This window comes from Triturus cristatus, chromosome 8, assembly GCF_964204655.1.
Source record: "Triturus cristatus chromosome 8, aTriCri1.1, whole genome shotgun sequence".
Taxonomy (NCBI): domain Eukaryota; kingdom Metazoa; phylum Chordata; class Amphibia; order Caudata; family Salamandridae; genus Triturus; species Triturus cristatus.
The window spans coordinates 936,664,793-936,686,168 of NC_140591.1; the positions used below are offsets into that span (position 1 = coordinate 936,664,793).

At 45.0% G+C, this 21,376-nt stretch overlaps 1 protein-coding gene across 2 annotated transcripts in view; it reads right to left on the reverse strand.

Annotated features, from left to right (window-relative positions):
- TOMM70 (translocase of outer mitochondrial membrane 70) overlaps positions 1–21,376 on the reverse strand; it is a 252,001-nt gene that overhangs the window by 75,537 nt on the left and 155,088 nt on the right. For both annotated transcript variants that reach the window (XM_085622469.1, XM_085622468.1), the window contains exons 9-10: positions 19,740–19,856; positions 415–512 (exon numbers count right to left, since the gene is read on the reverse strand). In XM_085622469.1, the coding sequence (XP_085478595.1) occupies positions 415–512; positions 19,740–19,856 (215 nt within the window). The remainder of the gene's footprint in view (positions 1–414; positions 513–19,739; positions 19,857–21,376) is intronic.

A 21,376-nucleotide genomic window follows, 5' to 3' on the forward strand; every position in this document is an offset into this window, starting at 1 on the left:
TAGAGCTTCAAAAACTCTCAAGACAACAAGCTCTGGATCAGAGTCAATGGCGTGGAAAAAAGTTGTTGTGCCAAGCTGGGCACTATCTTGCTTCTGTGATGTGCCGGATGTCACTTCCGGCACCGACACAGAAACATCATGCCACAACTGCTTCAACAGCTTTGAAGTTTTGGATCCAGCCCAACGCCTGGGATAATTCCACATGGTAATTATATTCACATATGGCTCCCATTCCTTCCAGGTTTATGCCCAACATACTTTCAACTTTAACAGCCCTCTTACTTGAGGCAAGCTGAACACAATAGGTGCAGTAGGTTGCTACTCACACTGAATGAATGCTTTTAACATTATGAAGGTAAGCTCATTCAGTTTAATAACATATCATGATATGGTTTTCCTTCACTAAATACATACCCTTTATGGACATATGTTGTTGCATTATCTGGCTCAAGGTCAATACATTTATCATACATCTCATCTGCTTTGCCAAACTGCTGTTGATCTGTTAATGCCTGCAGGAAAAAAAACAAAAAACTTTGCATGTAACTTAGATATGCTGTTAAACTCACTCCCTACCAATTTGTCCATAGAAAATGTATTCATTAGAAATAAACACTTACATGTTTAAAAAACATTACACTTGAGGCAAGCCATAATTAGGTGATATTTAGCTGATGAACAACTCACTCCAGCTCAAATCAGCTAACAAAAAAATGTATCAGAAGTTGAAGAGTAGAAATATATGGACCACCTCAGCTGCTAGCTGTAACCAATATTGACCTATACGTTTTCAGCTTTTTTTAAATTTCAATCTTAAAGTCAATTTTTTGTCAAGGATCTATTACATGTTTTGTTATTGATTTTGCCACCAACACTGCCAAAAGAAGAGTAAGTCTCACCGGTGCTCTAGGTTGTAGGACCCTCCATGATGAATACTGTGGCTTGTGGTGCTTCCACAGTAATTTTCAACTCAGAAGCGCCTCTGACAAGAACACCCTGTAAGATGTTAATGTCATTTACAGAAAAGACCATTGAGGGAGAGGCTTCAGCAGATGGACTGTAGAACACTTGATGTTGTCGCCATGTCAGTGAGATGAAGATGCAGAAGGTGACCTTTGCTGCCAGCGCCTTTTGGAAGCTCACAGAGAGTCCCTTTCTCACAACAGACCGAGTGGGGCATTGGGTGAAGTGACACATTGACGTTAAGTGTGAAGATGTCACCATCCGAATGAAGCGTTCCAAAGTCGAGGATTTTGAATACCGGTGATGGTGTCAGTGGGTCACAGTCAAACAGGTCTTTCACGGCAAATACACTGGAGCCCAAGTCATGGTCTTCGAGGGCGAATCAGGGGCTCATTTTCTCTATAGAGCCTACAAGGCTTGAAGGCTTTTCAGATATTTTCTTCTGCCTCTGCTCCTCCTTGGCCCTCGGGTCTTCCAGAACATCTTTCCGTCCAATGCTCTCAAGGTCTTTTAAAGTACTCTTTGACACCTCCATGCAAAATTCAAATTTTTTTCACCCAATGTGAAGAGGGGAGACACCACAGACACGTTGAATGGGTCAGAAGCTGCCTTCTCTCTACCAAAGCAGCATCATGTACCCAACAGAGAAGGCATTCCAACAGGAAACAACCTGCAGAATTCCGAATAAATGTTGTGCACATGCTTGACGGATGTAAAACACCTAGAGTGAAATTGAAAAAATAAAATAGATATTTCTCAGAAAAAAAGAGATGTGAAACTCCCAATGTGTTCCAGGACCTAATCAGACAAGCCGAAAATCAGAAAGAAGCTCTGCGATGTAACTGTCAGTTCAAAGCATCATGGGTAGTGGAAGGTCCTGGAATTTTATTGTGACAGGATACGTTTTCACCAGCTTCATTAGTGTAAACCTATGAAGCTGTGTTTTCCGCTCACATAGAGATCTGGGCTCTAGATGCTGCAGTGCAATTTTGAGAGAAGAAGATTTGTAGTCTGGCAGTCTAAATGTCAGAAAATGTTTGCCTTGGATCCTGAAGGGTCCTTCACCCCATTCAGACTGACTGGACTTCAAACTACACCTGTTAAAATATGGACAAGAAAACTGATCTGAAGAGTTCAGTGGTCCAAACATACAGCAGGAAATAATTGCACAATTAAGGACTCTAAATGCAGAAAGTAGTTGTATTTTGCTGAATGCCATCGGCTTCAAAGGCTTGGGCATGAGCTTCATAAGAACCAAGCTGAGGGACCAGGAGGCAGTAAGGAGCCATACTAGAGAATACATTTGTCATCAAACACACAAAAGTTGATGGGAGAAATGCTTGAACTAAATGTAACCACTCAGGGTAGAATTCCAACCCACTGTTCTATTGCCCACTGGGAGAAAGTGCCTCATTTTGCATGGTTAGTCCCCACGTTCTGCCTGGTTTTGATGTAGTTTCAATTGTAGTGTACAGTGTCCCCACCAACCAGGTCACCTGTGCCAGTGATTCTTCCCCAAAACAAATCCACAATTCCACAATTGGTACTTCTGCCCCTGGAGGTCTCTAGTAAATGGTACATTGGGCAACTAGGGCCTGGGAGCTGAAGAGGGTCCCCTGAGACCCACCTCACTGAGACTATGCCACAACTCTTGCAGCTTGCATGCCCCTGTGAGGGAGAAAACGACAAAGTTGACATGGCACCCTGCCTGGGTGCCATGCCAGGCAGCACTGCCTGAAGGCATCGGTGAGTCACCCGTCTAGCAGGCCTCACAGCCCTAAGGCAGGGGGCACTATACCACAGGTGTGGGCATATCTGAATGAATCAATATGCCCCTACAATATTAGGTTCTATTCCTTAATGTTGTAAGTGCCAGGGAAGCCATAGACCGTACATGGGCTGGAAACTCAACAACTCGAGTTGAACAGCACCATGATGGCTTCACTGAACACAGGAGTGTTTGCTACCAAACTACTCCTTTCAATAAATCCACACTGATGCTAGTGTGAGATTTATCGTACCATGTACTGAGAGGGCACCTCAGATGTGCCACCTACCAACCCTGGAGTGGTCTCTGACCGGCAGCAAGCAGCCAGCCCCCACCAGACATGTTTCTGGACCCCTGGGTAGAGAGCCCCTGCTCTCAGGGATCAGAAAAAACGCACATCCTGGGCAAAGGTGTCACACCTCCTCCCCCAGGATGGGCCAGTGCTCGAAGGGGATGCTTCAAAGGCCGGTCGCCTTTGTAATGCGATCCCCAGCCTCTGCTGCTAGCAGCAGATGTCAGCCCCAGTGTACATCCCCACTTTGGGCAGCAAAACCGGTGGGAAAACTTAGGAGAATAGGTGTTGTGCCCACCTCTGACAACTACACCCTGTAAGGTGGGTGAGGCGAGGTGAAGTACATCTTCCAGTCCCCGCCAACTTGAAGATGGGGAGAGACCTCCTATCAGGGCTAGGTCCATGCTTCCCTCCCACAGGAGGGTGGCATAATAGAGGTTGTAGTCACCCCAGGAACGGTGCCCATTGGCCCTATCTGCTACTCCCTTAAAACGCCCCTAAATTTAGTATTTAGGTGGTTTCCCCAGGCCCAGACCTAGAACTAGATCTGCAATGACCTAAAAAGAAAGAAGACATGCCTGCAGAGAAGACTGAAGACAACGACTGCCTTGGCCCCAGCTCTACAGGCTTGTCTCCAGCTTCTGTGAACCTGCGACCTGTCTTGCACCCAGCGACCTCTGAAAACCCTAGGAGGATTGCTGCCTTTGAAAAAGACTCCAAGGGTTCCGGATCCAGCTGGAACCTCGATCCCTGCCCACTGCACCAGATGCCCATGGCCAGAATCTAAATGGCCCACCTGTGCAGTAAAGTATGCCAAGCCATCCTGACCGTATGTTCCGCATTGGCTGACCTCTCCTGATCTCGACGGCAGTACCTTTAGTGTGAATCCAGAGGCTCCCCCGACCAGCTCCGGTAAGAAGACTACAACGTCAAAAGGCACCCCTGTACCAGAAGCCCCTGGGCCTTGGTGAGCTGGACAGACAGTGTCCCTATGACCCTGTACATCTATACTTACCTCTGCTGTCGTTCTTACTCTTGCAACCTCTGGTGCCACGCCTGCAGACTGTTTGCCAAAAGTAAACTCCCTATTGAAATGCATTGGCCGCCCGACGCCAAATTGCACTCTGCACCCAGCTGCCCCTAAGCCGCAGTTGGTGTATGTTTGGTGCTGCTTTGTGGCCTCCCGGTGCTGGTCCTAACCCCCAAAGATTGGCCCATGCAACCGATTTAACTACCTGCAAACAGTGTGGCTTAAGGCACCCCCAATCTCCACTGAAATGCATTGGGCCGAACTCAGATTTTGACCTCTGCCCCCAGCCACTCCTGTGCCGCCGGTGGTGCAACTTTGGTACTCACCTGACCCTTGCCCCTTACTGGCCTGTGGTCCCAAAGACTGGAATTGTAAGTGTTACTTACCTGTTTAACTGCAATATTGTTTACCCCCATAGGATAACATTGAACTATTACATTGAACTATTCTGAAAAGTATCGATTTTACAAAGTGAAAAGCATTTTCTTTTAAATCCGTACTTACCTTATTGCGTAGATCTTGGTTTTAAAATAAGATACAACGTATTTTTTTCTAAAATTGATGTTGATCTCCTTTTTGAGTCGTGTGTCCATTATTGGTCAATGTTGTGCAATACACATCTACACTCCTCTGTGTTAGGCCTAAGGCTGCTCATCCACACTACCACTAATAGAGCACTTTGGGTTTTACATTGAGCCCTGTACACTTTGGGGAACTCCTGGATTCTGTGCATGGTATAACCACGTAGTGAGCATACCATATACATAGCCAGCTTCCTGCACCCACCATGCCATCTTAGTTCGGACCCAGCCATGTGCAAATCAGTCCAGACTCTGCTCCCATAGGAGCAGTCCAGCTCAAACTGCTGAATTTAAAAACAAATTGTCATGCTTGCTTGTCTCGACAGCCTCATTGGCCATGGACAAGAATTCCCAAAGCTTTTTCCCAATGTACTCCAATGGCCACTCAGCACGGTCAGCAGACCTGCAGTCCAGTCTCTGCAAAACATTCCAAAATAAACCCAAAAATAAAAATTGGTAGGAGTTCTTCACTAATGCCCAGAGGCAGAACTGTAGCCTTATTCTAGTATAGTAGGTTCCGGTGAAGGATTTGTTGACACCCAGGAGAAACTTCAAATTTTCTGAAGAGAGGTCACCTCATCAAGAACCATGTGCTCAAATCTATCTTAAGGAGGTAATTTCTCTACATATATGGGCAAAAGATCCCTCCTCAAGGGGTGGCATGCATGCACTCTCTAAAAGAGGTGGACCTGAACCAGTCCTGGCATGTCCCAGCTATAGTGATCAGGATCACTGCAGATGGAAGCATGGTTGGTTAGTTAAAAGCAGGGAAGCAGTGATAGAGGGTTCAAGAAATGAGACTGCTTCGTAGCAACAGTGATATAGCTATCGAGTGAGTATCTTTGGAGTGTTATACAGAACTTTATACCCTGTAAATCCCAAAATGCAATGACGCAATGCAATGACGCCATGCTAACCTGCTAGGCAAGTGGACATACACAACTAGACTCCATATTGAATAATAGGGTTCTAGTTGTCACTCAGGATGTGGACAAAGGACCTTTTTTTTTTTTTTTAAATAAGAGTTTGGCAGTTGAGGTACTCCAGCAAAGTGTGGCAGCTATCCTTTCCCTGGTATAGTGCCATAGGCTATCATGAACTTGAAATACCAAGGACGGAGCATCTGTGAGGGAGTAACTTGTCCGCCAAACTTTAAATAAGGCCCAAATCACTGGGACTTGAGGTTTGAAATGCTGAACTGTATAATTACAAAGTATCAGTATTGACTCCCATATTACTTAAGGTACAGAAGGAAATGCAAGTCACAGGAGAGTTATTCCCTACTATCTCTGAAACCAAAACATCATTTTTGCTGAAGGACAACAGGGGTATTAGAGAATGCTTGTCATATGGACTGCTGTTGTTGATAAACCTGGCTATCAAACATTTTTGTTAAGGTGACGGCTGCTGATTTCTCCACACCTCTTCCTGCTGTCTCCAGTGTCCAAGTTCTCTTTCTTTTCTACATTTCATTTTTGTCTCTTCGCGGCCTTCCTCAGTGTAGGAGAGTGGAATCTGACTAATGGTTGCCCCCAACTTTTTGCCTGGTATTTAAGTGGTTTTTGACTAGTCTGGCTGGGATCCTGCTATCCAGGACCCCAGCCTATCTGCTTTCTCCCTAAAACTGTTGTGAGTACTCTAGGTACAAACATAATTGGATGCTGGGCATGCCCTACCAGTCCCTTGTAGATGGTACCCTAGGTACCCAGGGCATGGGTCCCCCAGTAGGCCTACCAGGGCTGCAGCACTTATTGTGCCACCCTGGGACAGCCACCCAAACTGACACCACCAGGCCACTACTGTAGCCTGGGTAAGGTGGTGCTAGCACCCCTTACAGGGATGTAGGTACCCTATGTCCCATACCATACAACACATATACTCTCATAGGTCACCCCTATGGCAGGCCCTGGTAATCCTACAGGGCTGGGTGCTGAGGTATGTGTGAGGGGGGACCCCTACGTGAGTAGGACCTCTCTGCAACCTTCGTAAAATCGTTACTGGGTTGTTTGTAGTGTAGCCATACCATATACTCTTAACCGCATTATAAGTTATTGCGTCATCGCTGTAACTTAGGAATGGCTACACAGAACCATATCGTGTTTGGTGTCAAACATGAAGGAATCATACCCCCAGTCCAGCCATGGGCATGGGGGCACGATTCCCCCTTGCTAGGAGGGTGATATGGGAAAAGCGGTAGAATTTGGACACCAATTTAAAAGTGCACATGTACCACAAAATGGCTACTGTTCGCCACCTACACGACTCTGGCTGGCTGTTGCTGGGGAAAACCCCAGCCTCGCCATCTGGACAATAGGGCTCCTGTGGCAGGGAGGTGCCAGCACCTCCCCAGACAGGATATGTGGATTGGAACAGGGTGGGTGCACCAAATGTCCTTTCAGAGTTGCACGTAGGCAGCTGCAGAGCCCCAATTCTGCAAACACCGCCTGGAACCGGTTCAGGGGCGTCCTGCCCCTCGCCCAGGCAGGAAACACACAAAGGGGAGTGGGTGTAGCCACCCTTTCCCGCCTCTACTCTGATTGGTAGGCTCTCTTTTGGACCATCCCCTAATCTTGGGGATATATGGGAATAACTTTGCCCTAGAGCCTTAGATTCGTACAGGACTTCACAGAACTGACCTTCGACGAGCTGCTGCCCAGCTGACTGAAGAAATCTCCCTTGGGATAAAGGAGTTATCCCCCTGCTTGGCAGGCACCTAAAAGACTACAAGATACCCGGTTGGAACTTCGTTGCTCTCACGACCTTCGACGCCTTCCAGCAACCTCGAGGTGGGTCTCCAGTGCATCCCAGCGTCCTGTGAGTGTGCCCAGCAAGTCTGAGCACCCTGGACCACGTGGGTGTCGAGATCCCCGCATACCCCGAGACACAGGCCACCTCTTGTCCAGCACACGACCCCGACCAGTGGGGAAGTTGTGCTTTGGCCCATTCTTGAGCCAACCTTCAAGCAGCATTTGTGCCGACTCTCAGCTCCCTGGCCCGCTCCGGTGGCCCGTGGGAGCCCTTTTACGCACTCCATTTTGCTGCCTTCCGCGGTCCCTTGTCTCTCGACTTGTGGGCCCTGACGGAGGACAATCTTCTTTTCTAAGAGTTCCCCTGGTTGCTCCAGGCCTGCTCTACGCTCCCTGCAAAGGAGAGCACCCTCAGACCACGTGGGTCTGCACCAGCAGCTGCTTTGTTCATCTTGCTTGGGTTGCGGTTGCCAATGCTTAGTGGATCCAATCGGGACACTAACACCGCAGCGACCCTCAGCCGACGTGGGACAGTCGCCCTCCAGAAGCTGGCCTTCCTTGAAGCCTCCCGGAGCCCGTGACTGCAGAGCCCAGCTGTACCTTCCACACCTGAAGCACCCGACATCCACGAGCTCCTTCCTGTGAGCTCCCTGGTCACTGTGCTGTGACCCAGACTCTGTCCCCTCTGCTTTCAGGTTCATCTTTGTCTTTTCTTCAACTCTAATCTTCACGACTTCAACGGCACTTCCAGCTAGCAGCAGTTTGGACCCCTTTTCCATAGAAAATCAGCCCGCGACCCGACACCAGAATCGACCTATGCACCCGGCTTCCCTGGGGCAGGTAACAGTGGTACTTCGGTACTTCCGTGGTGGTGGGCTCTCCAAAGCCTTAAGTCTCAAGCCTTAACTTTGTACTGTTGTTAGAAGTGTCCTTAAACCTTAATTATTCAACCGCGACATTCTCCATAGGCTAACATTGCGATCCCGATAGCAACTTCTCGCACTGCACACGCCTCCCGTGGGTCCCCTTCCTCTTAACTGTGGGTGGATTCGTAAGGGGCCAGCGATCCTGAATGCCCTAGGCATTGCCTGTAGAATTGTCGTGGTTCTTATACCACTATTTTAGTATATGGTTTGGTCCCCCCCTGGGGCCCATTGATTTCTGTGCTATTTATTGTGTTTATAAATGCTTGTTTGAAGTGTAACTTTGCCACTAGCCACATAAAGTGACTGTGGGATTCTGTCTAGAATAAATACATATATTTTATATATATACCTGTGTGGGCTACTCTTTCATTTGGTTATTCAAGAGGTTATTATGGTAAAACAATAAGCTTAACACTCCTTCAAGACTTAGCCTGAAGGCTGCTCTCCACAGCTACCACTAGGATAGCTTTCATTAAAGGTTGTCTTAAACCTATCATCAATAGGAGTCGAATTGGACTGGTGCAAGGTGTCCCTATAACTAGGAACAGCATATGCCAGGCCAACTTCTCACACTCAGCTTGCCCAATAAGATCTTTCTAGAAGATGTTACTTGCTATCAAGAAGTGAGCTAGTCATATTTCAGTGTCTTTTTTGTTCATTTACACATTCTGGGATTTTAAAGTATATGCATTCTGCTCTTTTTTTTTTTTTTAAGGCACTTCTTAATGATTTTTATCTGATACATTTTTAGCTTTTTTATTACAAGATTTACTGATCGCTCTTCTTTCTTTTTACTGCAAACCTCCCAAGCAGAGTAGCAAAAGGTATTTATAGCAACCTGCAACCTCTATTTAACAGCATGCATGGCACTTGAGCACAAAGATTTACAATAACAGAACGTACCTTCTGAATGCGAAACTATTTTTTGCAAGTGCCAGGGATTCATTGACTACAAGAGCATATGCCTTCAAATTGAGGCACTGCTGTAAATGGAGCCCTCTGCAAGATCTGCACCTTAAGTCTTTGCTGCTGTTTTCACAGAGCATCATCAAAATTCAGAAACTGCAATTTCAGCTCTTTTAGTGCACCCGCTCCTAGGTAACCATTGATTTAGAGGTTGCTTCAGCTTGTGGGTTCATCCACTATCTGTCAGACCCTCCTTAAGGAGTTCACATGGCAATCAAGGGCTAATGGGCCTCACCATGGTAGTAGATGTTTGTTTTTCCACTTGTGTTCTGGGGTCTGTCCTACAATGGCTCTGCAAACTGGGCCAAGTACAACCCTTTCCACCCATGAATATCAGGGTAGAGAAGACAATCAATAATAGGCTACTCGGAAAAGTAGTGTTGGTGCACAAGCCAAGAACTAAAAATTAATCAGCAGACAATAATTCAATGTCCAGCTCAGTGCTGATCTTTTTGGAAAAAAGTGCGTTCAATCATGCAGCTTACTAAATACTACACAATTCAATTCAGCATATATGCGGTTGTGATCTTGATCAGGGCTCCTCCTTCAGGCGCTTCGGCTACCATTTTCCTTCCCTCCATGTTATTTCCACCCCGGGTGACTAAGTAAAATCATGTCCCAGAAATTACTGCAAAAACAAGATGATGCAGATGACTGGTGCCCTACAAGTCAAATGAGCAATCAGTTCCTCTCTTTTGAGTTCCTACCGCTGTTGGCGTAGCGGGTAAGAACAGAGTTCTTAGTCGCTTGATTATCATAAACTCACTGGCGTGATTCTACCACAGGCAGATGTGGTCGCTCAAAGGACATCAATCACCAACCGGTGAACCTCATGGCAAGTGTTGCATATCCCACCCAGAACCATGATGAAATCGGGAGATCCTCTTCGATAACAAGTTGCTCCTGGCTTCACTCTCCAACTGTACAATTCAATTCCTCTGGATGCTCTTTTGCCTAGAAATATTTTGTCCATCTTCATTCTGGACAGTTTATTTTCTTGCAGGACCAGGCAGATCATTCCCCCTCTCAGCAGACAGGCTTCTAGGCACTAGGCACACCCTCAACTCCTTCAGCAAAAAGTACAGACTTCAGCTGATGTCACTCACACCTGGGATACTTGCTGCCAAGCAGCCCTGGTTACAAAGCAGTCCGAATATTCTGCGGAGCACTCCCTTTCCTTGAAAATGAAACTAAGTGGGGTGGTTTGGGTCCCACTTTTATATTCATTTGCTAGACTGGGGATGTGGACTAAGTCTTAAACCTCAGAACCTGTTTGGCATGGTTCTATTAAATTGTCCTTCTCAGGATGTGTTCCAGACAGCTTTTTATGTAGGGAGATGCTTTTCACACCAGGTACCACTGGGGTGGTCTCCAACCTGCAGCACCCACTGCATGAGCACAATGAAGTGTAAGGTTTCTGCGACTGCCTTTGTGAAGAACAGAAACTGCAGTCCCACAGTTCAACCCTACCAGCTAACAAATGCTGTATTTAGAGACAACTAATCAGCAGCCCCTTGCTAACAAAGTGTTCCCGAAATTTATAGAGGAAGCCCGACTCCGCTCTCTTCTCTCTAGTGTCTGGAAATCCACACTCCAGCCACAGGAATGCAGGCAATGCATTTCCACTGTTTGAGGAATTCATTCTCTCTCCATCTTGTGCCATGCCAAACCAGGGGCACCCAAAATGGATTCCAATGGGTTAAGTATGCAGACACACACACACACAGGCCTACTACCATGCATGTACTGCACACACACACACACACACACACACACACACACACACACACACACACACACACACACGCACGCACACACACGCACACACGCACACACACACACACACACACACAAAATACATCCAGGATGTTAGCGCAAGGTTCTGGGTTTCACAAAACAAATGAACTGCACACAAGAGGAGGCTGTTCCCCATACTTTCATCGACACAAATAAAAAGGTGAACCCTTTCTTCATTTTGTAAGAAATAAGGTCACGCAGCAGAAATCCTTTACATTTATGCCTAATATTTAATTAGACGTTCCAATAATTCCTAAACCATTCCAAACCAGCAGAACAGAAATTGGATGTTTGACATGGTCTCAAATTCGCTATCAACACAACTGACTCCCATCTTTGTGACCAGCTGTTTGATCCTTGGACACAAACCTAGTATGTCCTCTCTCTCAAAACTATATCTTTAGAGAGAGGATCACAGCTTTCATGACCTCAAGTCATCTTAACGCCACTCAAACTCTCGGATGGAGGATGACGGCACATTCACAAGTGCAGGAAGCTGGCTCTTTATATAATATATAAAAAATGAGATATATTGTGTAGAGAGTCCAGGGGTTCCCTTATGACAGAGGCCTTTCTATAGCAATACCAAGATACTCTTTTTAGGGGGTAGTGTGGTCAAGAAGCCTTAGGCTTAACACAGAGGAGTGCAAGACATCTGAAATACACACAATAGTCAATAAAGGATACGCACGACTCAATAAGGAGATCCACACCAATTTATAAAAACAACCAGTATTTTTATATATACTTTGGCACCGGAATCAATACGTTCAGGTAAGTACGTTTTTTAAATAGGAATATTTTAGAGTTCAAAAAGTCGGCACTTTCTGGACACTGCAATATTATCCTATGGGAGGAAAAGTCAAAGCTGCATTCAGGTATCGTACAGCGACTTACGGGACCAAATTCCAGAAATTAAGGAAGTGCTGGGAAAGGTTCAAGGCAGCAACAGCAGAAGATCACCAGCGGCACTAAGGCGGCCGGGTGCAGAGGTGCAAAACAGCATCGGGTTCCCAAAGTTATTCTTTGAGGATAGGTCTACACGTAAAGAGGCTGCATGCTTGGACTGGGAGCCCAGTCGGGCTGAATCAACAGGGGAACTCACGCCTCATGATGCTCAGGGACATAGGGACACCTTTGGTCCTCTTCTGCACAGCACAAGGGCGACGGGTGCAGAGGTGTCTTAGGCGTCACGGTTTTCTTACTGGGAGCAGTAGTGGTAGAGGGGGTATGCGTGCAGAGGCTGCAGGGGACGTCGAGGAGTCCATGAGAGGTGTCACCACACTTGACTCTGGCTCTGGAGGGCTGTTGGACCACGATGACACCACTAGCCCACTTCAACTCTGGCTTGGAGCGAAGGGTGCAGTGGTGTCTTCAGGCGTCAGGTTTCTGTGGTCCCGGAGTCCTTCCAGGAGTCTTTGGTCACCTGCAGGATCCAGGTCCGCTACTTCTCTGGAGGTCTTGGTTCCTGGGTGAAGTGCTGACTTGTCTCCCACGCTTTGGGGACTCAGCAGCTGCAGGACAAGTCAAATTTTGGAGCAGCTGGCGTAGGTAGCAGGCGAGCCAGAACGGACACCCAGTCAGTTGCTGGATCTTAAGTTCTCGCAAGATCTTACTCATGTCCTTCTTTGTCTTTCATGCTGGCCGGATCAGCTTTCCTGGTGCCAGGGACTCCATAAATACTAGATTTAGGGGTGCTATGGGAGTGTAGGGTAGTAGCCAATTCGCTACTTACCCTTGGGGTCACTAAGCCCCCTATATGACCACTTCTTGTGGAAAGTGGGCATTACCCTGTCCCAGAGTTCCTAGGTTTGCCAGCACATGGATGGCTAAATCTGAAAAGCTGTGTCCTCTTCAGATTATGCCACATTAGTGGTGGAATAGCCAGAGGGTGGGCACGCCTACCTGACTAGCTAATTTTCCACCTGTCTAGGTGCCATGGGTTCTGGACAAAGGAGATTTGATCTCCTCTTCTGTTAGGAGAGTCAGATTCGCATTTCAAAGGTGTGAACACCCTCTTGCGGCGCAGGCTTTTGTTCTGTCCACCTGAGAGCAAAGGCACTCACCTTGGGAGGTCAGATTTCTGTCTCAGTGACAGGCTGGCAGAGACCAGTCAGCTAACACACCAGAGGCTGGTAGGTTTTCAGTGGGCAGCTCTAAGGTGCTTTCTGGATGCATGTATTAATAAATCCAACACTGGAATCAGTTTGAGTTTATTAATACAAGATGTATGATACCAAACATCCCTATTTTTATTGAAGCCATCATGTAGCTGGCGAACTCATTTTCACCAGTGTCCAGCACATGTTCTTAAATGGCTTCCCTGTTCACTTGCACTGACAGTAATGTAACTGACCAGCACAGGGGCATATCTGCTCATGCAGATATGTCCTCACATGTAATATAGGGCATCCTGCCTTAGGGCTGTAGGGGTGACTTACAAATATCACGTGCAGTGTTAGGGGACATGGCACCCAGGGATGTGTGTCATGTCGTATTTTCACCTTTGTCTGCAGCAAAATACGCAGCCTGCCATGGCAGTCTTGCATGAGCATGGTGAGGGGTCCCTTAGGGTGGCACAATTCATGCTGCAGCCCCTGGGGGCCCTCTTTAGTACATCAGGCCCTAGGTACCAGTTGTACCATTTACAAGGGACTTACAGAGAGTGTTAAAGGTATTGCCAATTGGGGAAAGAATTGTACAGTTTTTGGGGGAGACACCAACACTGGGGACCTGGTTAGCAGGAACCCAGTGCACTTCAGTAAAAGTTGCATCAAACACCAGGCAAAAATGAGGGGGTACTGTAACATAAACCCAGGTTCCAACAACTGGAAATGTACAGCCTAGAACTGAACGCAACTATTAAAGCATGGATGAAGCAATGCTTCATAATTTCATTCAGTAATAGGAACCCTCCTCAACCGCTAAATCCTATACCACTATTTTTCTAAGGCGCCGAGCAGTATGTTGATTCACTGCAGGAGAAGACCTTGTTTTAGACCAAGCAGCCATTATTTGGTCAACACAAGCTTCATTAAATGGCAAGAAGTGGCTCCCAAGTAGAAGATCGAGATTGCAAAATCTCAATTAGGAGATTTGGGTTAGTTTCCTTCTAGGGAAGTGGCAATCCCAAAACCACTGCTACCCTCCAAACCACTTTCCTCAATTTGGGGCCCCAAGGGTAAATCCAGGGCAGATTCTGTGGATGTGTCTAAGCTACTAGGATATTGCAGGATAACGCACCCACTAGCATCGATATAGTTGACAGAATAGCTGATCTGCCTCAACATTATCAGAATGCAATGGCAGAAGGCTTTGTGTGCCATCAAAGTCTGACCCAAAAATGGCATCAGTCCTAAAAGAGCACTGCAGACGATACAGAGGAACTAGAGGAGAGGATTTCTCCACACATAATTGTGCCTTAGATATTGTGTGGCATGACAGCGTCTTGAACCCTGGCTACATGATCGTTGACTGCATGATCTCTCCCTGGAGGAGGAAAGTCTGGATGTTGAAGAGCTATGCTTACTTATTCAGAGCTGCTTCTTCAACTTGACATTTGATTTCACCTTTGACTTGCATGATGAAGCAAATTGGGACAGGCCTCATGATTTGGAGTGGAACCTACCACGATTTTTGTGTTCAGCCACATAAAACAGATACCTGTACCCTGTTGACTTTTGGGTGCAACAGGGAGCATTTGTCACTAGACTTGAAGTTGTGCCAGGGGCTCATCACAAAATCTATTTCCGGCACATGCGATACCGAGGAGCCGGGCATCTTCAAGGACATCATCAATGCACACGGCCAAAAAAAATTAGGCAAGCAAAAACACATTGGTAATCAGTAGGAGCAGAGCTTCGGATCAGCGAGGGGCATAGAAAAAAGGAATGAGCTCAGAGCATTATCACCTCTGAAGGTGGGACAGATTTGTGATGGAGGCTGATGGTGATAGCTGCCAGCATACAAGAGCTATTGCAAGAGTTTCTACATCCAGTCTGGAGCCTGGAAAGATCCAAAAGGTGAGGATTCAGCATTTATAAGTATACAACAAAAAAACTTTTTTCTCAAAATAATCAGGAAGAACTGCTGTTACAGTCAGTCAGTCAAAAGGGTCTTTATTTCGATTTACATCATAAAAGACATGCTATACATATAAAACACTGCATAATAAATTGTCCTAATATAGTCCAAAAAATCCATAAATAAATACATACTAAAAACAAAATAAAAAGTTGTTAAATACAATACAAAGACTCACGACTGATGCAATCAATAGCCGCTAAAAAAAAAAATAAGAACAAATTTCATAATATAATGAACAATAATAATGAACAATATGCTAAACCACCTGCAACATTATGTGTACTACTAAATTATAGACTCAAATTGCGGGTCCGAATTGACCAAGCCCAACTAACAAATTTAGATACCCCTATGACAATATACTTAGTGGTGTCAGATTTTAGGATTCGACTGGCAACCTGTGCTGATCTTGTTCCCAGTGAACGGCATACAGGCTTTAGCCATACACATCTTGGTTGAGTGCACATTGGACAACAAAAAAGGAAGTGATCAGCAGTTTCTACCTCCTCCACACAAAAGGGACATTTATCACTGCCACATAGATTCCATGAACTCGTTACCCCACGAGGAGGGAGGGAGCCAACTCTTAACTGATGATACAATTTGCGATCAGATGGCTTTGTTATGATGTCCCAATATTCATCATAAGTGGGGACATCCTTGATGACAAGGAATAATACTGTCATGGGGCCACCCAGAGCAACTGCTAATCTCTTTTCCTTAATCCTACTCCAATAGATTTCTTTAAAAAGCTTCTTTGAGGGGAAAACAGCAGTAACAGGATCAACCCATAAGGACCCCAGCCCCATATCAATCAGGGAAGTTTTTATTGCTGATAACCAAGGAATCCCCGACGAACCCCGTAGCCCTTTAACTTCCAGGAGGGCCTCGGCATACATAGACAGTTCCGGTGTCGTCCACAGGCGCCGCCAAAACGCAAGTGGTCTATACCGTACCATGTCCTCCACGGGTTACAGCCTAGGTCATACAATAGGGGAATACGAGGAATTGATTGCGGTAACCCTATTGCTGACCTAAATAATTTGTTCTGTGCAACCTTAAGTTTGGACATATCACTAAAGCCCCACAACTCCGCCCCATACATAATGGCTGGAAGAATTTTGGAACCATAGATTTTAATCAGTGGAGCCAATGGTTTTGTTAGCGAGTTTCTATGTTCCTTCAACAGAGCTCCGCCAAGTTGGGCGTGCTTAAGGGTAAGGACATCTATTTGGGGGTTCCAACTCAAATTTACACTAAAATGTGACTCCCAAATAAGTAAAAACAGCTGTCTGGTCAAGAATAACCCCACCCATTTTAACCCTTGATTTAACTGATCTTGAACCACGAAGGACCATGAATTTGGTCTTCCCTACGTTAACTTCCAGCTCATGATCGCGGCAGAAAAGCTCAAAGCGAGACAGAGCAAGCTGTAACCCCTGTCTCATCTTAGTAATAAGAGCGTATCGTCCGCGAACATTAGCAAGGGGACTTTCTTGCCAGCAAGGGAAGGGGCATCAGTGGGGAAGTTAGTAAGGTAGTTCATAACCCCGTTAATGAACAGGGAAAACAGGGTGGGAGCCAAAACACACCCTTGTCTAACCCCTTTAGAAACCTCAAACCTATCCGTCACCTCCCCGGGTTTACCCCATCGAACTTTAGCATACGTATGTTCATGCAATTTAATAAGAAGAGCCACCAGCTCTTTGGGCATGCCCATTCCCAATAAAACATCCCACAACTTAATCCTTGGTACAAGGTCAAATGCGGCCCTTAGGTCCACAAATGCCGCAAAAAGCATGCCACCCCCAAGGATAACCTCTTTCCAATACAGGAGCATAACCCTGAATGCTTGGTCTAGGGTTCCAATATGCAACCGAAAACCCGCCTGGAGTGGTGTTAATATATCGAAATCAGCCATCCAGCCCTGTATACGACCCAAAAGTAGGCAGGCAACAATCTTTTGTACCGCATCTATAAGGCTAATTGGACGATAATTGGCCGGGGCAGAGCGATCGCCCTTCTTATAGATTGGCAATATCTCTGCCCCTAACCAAGAATCAGGAACTGAAGCTCCATTAGCAAGGGCATTGGCTAGCATGGTCAAATATGGGACCCATAGGTGTTGCTCATGTTTAAATAGGTCTGCAGGGATACAATCGGGCCCCGGTGCTTTGCCACTCGGGATGGCCTTTAAAATAGACTTCACCTCACAGGGGACAAATACCAAGGGTTCCTCACACATAAGAGACGGTGTCGCAGCTATAGTCCTACTCTTAAGTTTGAACTGGTTTTCAAAATACGAAACCCACTGCTGTGGCTCCACGTGGGTGGTAGATACCCTATCTTGTGGGTGGTTACCCCACTTAAGGAGATACCAAAATTCAGTCATATTCCGCCCATCGGACACCTGTAGTAACCCCTTCCAGCGATCCTCGTCCCAATTCCTTTTAGCTGATAATTGGGCACGTTTATAAATAGCCCTACAGCTACGAATAACATCTGGTAATCTAGATTTAATGGCAACAAGCAAGGCTCTTTGAGCCTGTCTACAACCATTATCGTACCAGGATCGGGATCTCAACTCTTTGTTTTTGGAGTTATGGGGTAAACTCTTAACAAAGAAGGATTTAAGCTCTGAGAATAACCCAATATGAATACCGGGAAATTTTCCATTAATCTCAACCTGGGACTCAGAACAATTGAGTTTGTCTAATGTATTAATAAGCAAAATCCTAATCATGGACATAAAACCCTCATTAATAACTATTTTAGGCCAGCGTACCCTTCTTTCATCATTAGTTAAGAATACTTTTGCCTGAACAGTAGGGACATCATCCATAACAATATCAATAAAACTTATCAAGCATGGACAAAACTAGGGGGTTATGGTCGCTTTCTGGTCTACATACAACCACCATATCATCAATCATCGACCACAACTCCACATTAACCAATATATAATCAATACGGGACCCAGATCTTCCATAGTCAAAGGTCACTACCCCAGATCTATCAGACTTCGATCTACCATTAACAGCCCACATACCCTTTTCGAGACACAAGCCCTTAATAAACTAAACCGCTTGCGTCCATTTTTTAATGGGTATCAGCTCCAACTGAGGTATGCCCCACATAGAGTCTTCAGCTTCTGTAAGCTTCCCATCATCCACTCCAAGAGGCTCAAAACAGGTGTTGAAGTCCCAACAACAACCCTGTTTACTTTTTTAGTTATGGTTCCTAAGAAATCCTCTAATATAAGGGCAGTTGGAGAACATCTACCACCTGGGAGCCCCCTTAAATAAATATTAATAATAATGATGTTAAGCCCCTTAGTGGAGCAGACCCTAATAGCCATAATGTCTGGGCTATCTATCGGAATCTCCACCACTGACACACCCTCTCGTTGGCGTACCCAGATCGACAAACCACCCACAGATCTACCCCTAATACCCTTAGCTGCTGGTTTAAAAAAGTTCAAGTAGCCTGAGCGAAAAAGTGGAGCTATTGCCCAAGTTTCCTGAAAGGACCAGATATCAATCTTATCGATAAAACTAGCCCAGTCTGGTAGATGTAATTTGGATTCCAGCCCCGCAATATTCCATGACGCTACCTTCGCAGAAGGAGTAACGGGGCTAGAGGTAGCCGCCTGACTATCCACCATATTACAAGAGGCAGTACTCCCCATCACGACATTATTGAAGATAGGAGGAGAGAACTGGAGCGAGAGGGAGTCATGAGGCGGTGATACTGAACTACAACCATTTACCCCAGAGGTTTGAAACTGGCACCCATATAGCGATAACCTATCCAGATCCTTTCCATCCCCATGTCAATCATTTTCCTGTAGGGTGTACAAGGGGGCAAATTGGTTATAGGTAGAAATAGGGTGATCGAATGAGGTATCAAAATGGTGGGCCAGAGGGAGGTGACTCTCTACCCTAAAAAGCAAGATTAGAATGTCTATAGAATGTCTATAGGGTGTTTCAAACCTATTCCATGTAAGCAGAGGGGTACCTGAGGTTGATCGAGGATAAAAGTGACTTAGAGTAAGCGTTTGGATCCCACCCCCTCCTCTAGAGACCCTGCCTTCACAGATAAACCTTACTGCTCTGGGATCTCTAAAATTTACAATAATACAATTCCCTACCTTGTCCTTACATCTACTACCCAACCAGCTCAACCTCCTTACATGAAGTATTTCACCATTAACTGTTGTTACATTTTCACACTGTACCTACAGCATCAAATGGAAACTTCCATTGCACCCACTGAGTATCATAGTCCTCTGTAAAGTATTCCGCTGACACCTACACTTTGTAAAAAGACCAAATCGAATAAGCAAAATAAAGTATGTTGGTGATACTGTCTGTAGTGATATAGACTAATGAGATAATTTGGGATCAAAATAATGGATTTAAAAAAACATGTGGAATGCATTGATTTATCAGTACAAGCAACTGCCATACAATAAGAGTAAAAAGGGTATATATTCTAGTCAGCATTTAACATTAACATGTTGAATAAATATCAACAATGTTAAAAAAAAAAACAATTAAAAATCAAAGGATATCAAAACCCACCTGAGCGAACAGCGCATAACCTTCTGCACACCGTGGAAATCTTAATATGACATCCTCAAAGCCATTCATGGCTGCTTGAACTTGCAGAGAATTACTACCCGTATATGCTTGTCGATACTAAAAAATAAATAAATAGGTTTGGCAAACCCCACTAGGAAAAAAGTTGTCAAATTAAATTTAGTGTACACATTTAGTAAAATACATGTATAGCAATGAATCTACAAAACTGTTCAATTAACATCTTAACAAATGTTGCTTCTGATATCTGAATAGCACATCTTTGCCACTGATACTGCCATGTAGCTGAGCTGGTTTTCACGTCTGCGCCATTTCCCCTACATTTCTGTGATTTTGTGCGCATCAAGTTGGAAGAGGTTTGTTGTTTATTTTAAATGCTTTGAGTAATAATTTTTCAGTTTGAGTGTAGCCCAGGAGTGGGCCCTGGCAATTAATGCTTCCTTAGTCAAAAGCTAATTGGGTGTGTGTTCGGCTGGTAGAAATATATTTTAATTATAAAAGACTAGTGGCCAATAAGTCATAAAAAACATGAAATGTAGTCTAAATAAGTTTCAGAAAATGGTTTTAAATAGGGAAAAAAACAGTCGAGGAGGCGGACTGTTAATTAGGATAGACACAGGAACAAAAACAGTAAAATAAAAAATAAAAATCTGAGCAGATGGAAAGCAAGTTCAGTAATTCACTTACATTTTTTTAAAAATATAACTGGATTAAAAAAGAAGGAAAAAAGGAATAGGAACTGGATGGCAAGATTAGGAGATGGGTTGGCGCAAAAACAAATATAATTTGAAGCAGGAATGCCCAAGAAAATAAAAAAAAAATGGGAAAGTAAAAGAGGTAGGGAGCAGGGCTAATGGGAAGTGAAAACAGAATGAGATGGACAAGAGTTGAATGCGAGTGGGGTCAAAGGAAGAGGGAAAACATGGGTTTAGGGAGGGAGAGCACTATTGTGCAAACATTAGGAAATAAGCACATAAAGCAGCACAGAGAATGGAACAGAGGGGCAAAAAAGTTAAATCCACCAAGCAAATCATGGGCAATAGGAAAAATATAGTGTTAAAAATACTTTTTTACACAACACTGTTGGAAGATAAAAGGAAATGTTTGCTGATTTTTTGTCCAATCATGTTCGCCAGATGGAGTGGGGGTGATTCTTGGCTGCATGATTCAGATTTCTTAGGATTATGTTTGTGTCAGAGTATAGTGAGAAAAAGAAAGACTGTGTGTATGGTTTTTGCTCTCGGAGGTGGACTTCCATAGTGTTTCACATAAGGTGTTGACTTCTATGTCCCCTTAGTTTGGGCAGAGCAGTGATCATTTGTAGAGTTTCGTACAACAGTTTAAATGCTCTGGTGCATCTAGTGCACTTTGCTGTGCTGGATAAGATGGAGAGCAACTCAACACTGCCTATATTCATTTTTTTTTGCAGTTTTTATATTTTTTATCATTGGAGGGCCACCCCGCTCTACCTCCGTATCATTTCATTTACTCTCTGGCTGGATGTAGGTAATGGCATGAGGAAAAGCACGTTTTAAGATGGAAGGGGGTGCATGGGTAACTTACATAGGTACTACATTCAAGTTACTAAGTTCAAGTTTTTTTTCTAATAGCCTGTAACG